Below are 4,491 nucleotides of genomic sequence, written 5' to 3'. Positions count from 1 at the left end.
GGGGGGGGGGGGTCATCTTCTTTTCAAGTAACTATGGTATTTTTCATTGTCTTCAAAGCCTGCCTGATTTAAAGGAGAGTCAGACTGTATAGCCTCAGCGAGCTAGAGGTGGGTTTCTGGCTGCAAGCCAGACACGCTGATAATTCAGAACCTTTTTTTCAATGCTATCTTGAATTACAGATATGTTCCTAAAAGGCAAAAAAGATGCTTTATTTCATTTCTTCTGGAAAGCTGTGAATTCACTTAAGTACGAAGTATCAAAGCCTATCAAACTTTAATTTTTACTCACCTTTCATGGGAAAGTGACTGATCCTTAATAAAGTCTAAGATGTTTTTCAAGATGGGATATTTCTCCTTCACAGTGGGAACAGATTTAGGCTCTTCCATTGATCTAAAAGAAAGTAGCCTTAGTCTTCCACGGCTGAACTGAGGTTTGCGAGTTGGGGTGGAGGGAGGAGATGATGCATCCTCTTGCTGTGAAGCTGTATTTTCAAGGGGCTTTTTCTGAAATGCAGCGTTTGCTTCAATTTGTGGCATATCTGGCACATGCTTCACCTTTGTGTCAGAGTCTTCAGAAACAGGATGAACGACTCCACAGGAAGATAGTGAGCCTGATGCTTGGAAATCTGCTTCTACAATAGAACTTGTCCCTTGAAGCTTATTATTGTGATACTGTTTGATATCCTCTTGATCTTGTGTCTCCCAGACATCTGAAGCAAGGTCTTTACCCTTTGCTCTTACCGGCAAAAAATTCAGTAACAAAAGGCTCTTCTGTATACAGAGCTTTGCTGCATCATAAAAATTTTAAAAAATTAAATCAATAAAACCACCACACAATAAATACTATGGGCTTTCAATTTAGGGAAAAATGCCTCATTTTTGTCTTTTGGTTATAATGAGCTAGAATGGTGTTCTTCTTTCTAGATTTGTTCTTCAGCACCATCAGCTATTTAATCCACGAGTGTCAAACACATATTGCCCCATGGTCTGGGTGAGTGATGCAGGCCAGCCCACGGGCCACAACAGGCCAGCGGGACCACAGACCCCAGACAGCCTCCCCCCCCACAACGCCTGATCTGGACACTCCAGTGTAGATCCTGGAGCAGCTGGAGCAGGTGCTGTACTATATGCAGCACACACTTTGGCCAGACTGCACTATACATCTGGGTTTGGCACGTCCAGCAGCTGGTTCAAGACAGGTGACACATGCAGTGCTGGTTTTGGACTGCTGGAGCAGGGGCTTCATGTACCACATGTCCCAGGCCCTGCCTGCAAGGCAGGTCTGAGTCAATTCATACTCAGGGGCAGGACTGGGGATGGATAACGGGGTACTGTGGGTCATATCCAGGCCACGTCTGACACCCCGATTTAGTCCTAACCCATTTTCGTCTAAAGGGGAGGAGGATCTGAATCTCTCAAGACCAAGTACACTTATACAATTACATTTATACAAAACATGCAACATCTGTCAATAAGGATACATTGTATAGTGACATCTGAACTAGCCTTCTTTGAGAAGGAAGAGACATGCATCTAACAATAAAATAAACAAACAAATACATACATACATAAATTCATTAGTAGGATGATTCTACATATCAATTGGTTTGCTGTTATCAGGTAAAAATATTTGGAGACAGTATTTGTTACATCAACTTATTTATCCTTTTTAAGGGTTTTAAGTACGGGTGTGCAAAACGGGCCCTATTCAATTTGGATTTGGCCCAAATCAGGGACAGCGATTCAATTTGTTGATTCAGATCACTGTCCCCGATTCAATTCAGCCGAATCCAAATCTGAATATTTGATGCTGATTCGGAGAATCAGCGATTCAGCCATAGACACAGCTTTAAATGTTTTTTTCTACATACCTCAAGGTAGTAGGTGCACCTCATTAATGCTATGATGATGCGGTGGACAGAGCGTCCCACTGGAGCATGGGGGAGGGCCCCCCACGTGCTCGGCAGCGAACCCAGAAGAAGTGGACTAGAAACACTTCCCTAGTACTTCTGGGTCTGCCAAAAAGCACACTGGGAGCCTCCCCACGCCCACTCAGCTTGGCAATAGGCTGCGGGGGGATCCTGAGTGCCCCCCCCCCCCAAACCCAGAAGGCACCAGTCGCCAGGCCGGGTGGGCCCAGGGGGCCCCCCTGCGCTCTCACAGACAGACCTGGAAGTGCTTCTGGTCCACTTCCGGGTCTGCTGTTGAGCGTGCTGGGGAACCCCCCCGCGCTTCTGTGGGACACTCCATGTACTCCAACATCACGGCGTTCTTGAACCGCCTGGTACCTTGAGGTATGTAGAAAAAACAGCTTTAAATGTGTCCATGTTCAAATCTTCGAATCTTTCCGAACTGATCCAGAGAGATTAAAGGGTCTCCTGATTCGATTCAAATTCGGAGACTTAACCAGCGAATTGGGCTGAATCTTCTCTGAATCGAATCAGCGACCGAGGCTTCACACAGCCCTAGCTTTAAGGGGTTTAAAGGGTTTCTGAGCACAGAAGATAAGATACAGAGAAGGTAACATTGCGCTAAGGCATCAGGAAGGATGTTTACCAAGAGCTTCAGGGTTCATCTCAGTTGTTTCCACATTCTGTTTCTCATCAGTATCATTTCCCTTACTCATCAGGGACTTCTGCTTCATTTCTAACTGTAGACAAGACGTTAATTAAAATTAGTTAAAATGCAATTAACCTTGCTTATCCAAATGGCATGGTGGCATGAAGACTAAGCCACAGTTAGGGAAATCAGTCTTAGGCTGGACTGATAAAAAACATTCAAATCTCTAATACAGAACTAAATATTTAAGTATGTGGAATCTCGTGCTGGCCAAGCTAGCGAAAGCCACTGCAAAGTCTGCCTCCTGCTAGTCATAACAAAGCCGAACCGATTACATCAGCTCCCAACACGTTAATTATGTTTGCACAAGAATCTTAAAAGCATACATGTAGCAGGTAGCATAGTGCAAAGATACCTGTGCCAGTTCTGGAGCTGGAAGCAGGATAGCTGGTTAGTGCAGATGAGAAGCTGAGCATGAAGTGTGGTACTAGCACAGCTCTTCTGCATCCAGTTCCAGAACTTCTGTCTGTGCACCAAACACGGTATATGTCTGTGCATCACATAGGCACACTCAAAGCAGGTAAAACAACAAGATTCAAATATCAATAAATCTGCTTCCTGCAAATATCCTCAACTAGAGCTGGTTTACTTGAATGACAATCTTTTACTTTTCTGTCACCGTTCTTAGGTTGCAGCACTGCACAAACAAAGCATTTCCTTCTGGCTCTTGTACTGATAGAAATCCAAATGGACAGCAAAAATTCTACCTCAATTACAGCTCTGCACTCACAGAAAAAACAGTACAAAGGGTCAGGTGTGGCTTAGGGCAGAATTTGGCTTACAGAGTCTTTAAATGTAGAAGACAACACATTAGGACAAAGAGCTACCTAATTTTTGCAGGACTAGAAGAAAAGAATCTTTTCTTTTTACTTCTAAACGAATTTGATCTGCAATTCATGAGGGAATACGGATGCCTACACAGCCGGTTTTACAGAGTCACTTTTCCCGGGGGAAGCGGGGCACAGAGACCCACAATGCAGTTCTGGAGGGGAAAAAAAGTGTGAATGTGAAAGCAAAGAATCTAAAATAGAGCCCAGTATGTATGTGTAATCTTACCATCCATATTCTAATGCCATCAGCCAGCGAATATACATGTGCAAATTCTTCAGTCAAAGGCACCTTGCCTCCACTGTCGACTGTGGGGAAAAAGAGAAAAAAGACCCATTATTTGCTGTCCCTGTTTCACATTGCTCAGTAATGGAAGCTGTCTTCCAGCCCTTAAGTCAATTCATGACAGGTTTGTTCTTTATCCATTTTATGGGCATCCTGTTAAGGCAGGGATGCTTTAAAGCAAGTTTTCTGTGGCTGCACAGCGGATTTATATACAAAGCAGAATCGCAAATGATCTTTTTGTCTGCTTCCACACCTGAGCATATAGCTATGGAAAAAAGATAGAATGCCTCTCCCCTTGCATTCAAACATTCCACTGGGCAACCCTCCTGCTAGAGTAACTGCTGATCAGTAATTTATAGTTGCATTCAGTTATACAAAATGCCTTGTGCTGCTTTGTCATGCATTTGTAGTAGGGGCACAGCTTCAAAATACACTAAAAAACTGGTTAAAAAACAAAAAGATCACAAATGGAAGAGCTAACACCTTCCAGATGGAAAATAGGCAAATTTATAGGAATATCACCCAGACTGTGTCATTTTATCCACCTCTCTTTAGGGAAAAAAACAAAGGTATTAAGGTGCTGACTTAACATGGAAAATGAGATAAAGCTGCCTTGCTAGTATATATTGCTTTACAGCACCTCGCCTATGCATTTCACGTGACTTTGGATAACAGGTGACCTAAAGAAGGTAAAGGCCAATTTCCATGCATTTGTACTATAAGTACAGGCTATTTAGGCTCTCATTCCAAAAGTGTGAT

At 43.4% G+C, this 4,491-nt stretch overlaps 1 protein-coding gene across 1 annotated transcript in view; it reads right to left on the bottom strand.

Annotated features, from left to right (window-relative positions):
* Positions 1-4,491, bottom strand: part of ZZEF1 (zinc finger ZZ-type and EF-hand domain containing 1) — a 120,678-nt gene that overhangs the window by 53,985 nt on the left and 62,202 nt on the right. Inside the window, exons 28-30 of the mRNA XM_019511321.1 lie at positions 3,676-3,755; positions 2,557-2,650; positions 290-788 (exon numbers count right to left, since the gene is read on the bottom strand). Coding sequence (XP_019366866.1) covers positions 290-788; positions 2,557-2,650; positions 3,676-3,755 — 673 coding nt within the window. The remainder of the gene's footprint in view (positions 1-289; positions 789-2,556; positions 2,651-3,675; positions 3,756-4,491) is intronic.

This window comes from Gavialis gangeticus, unplaced genomic scaffold (assembly GCF_001723915.1).
Source record: "Gavialis gangeticus isolate Ggan-Ray unplaced genomic scaffold, GavGan_comp1, whole genome shotgun sequence".
NCBI lineage: Eukaryota > Metazoa > Chordata > Crocodylia > Gavialidae > Gavialis > Gavialis gangeticus.
Note: the sequence above shows the minus strand (reverse complement) of the source record. Positions and strands in the feature narration are given on the sequence as shown.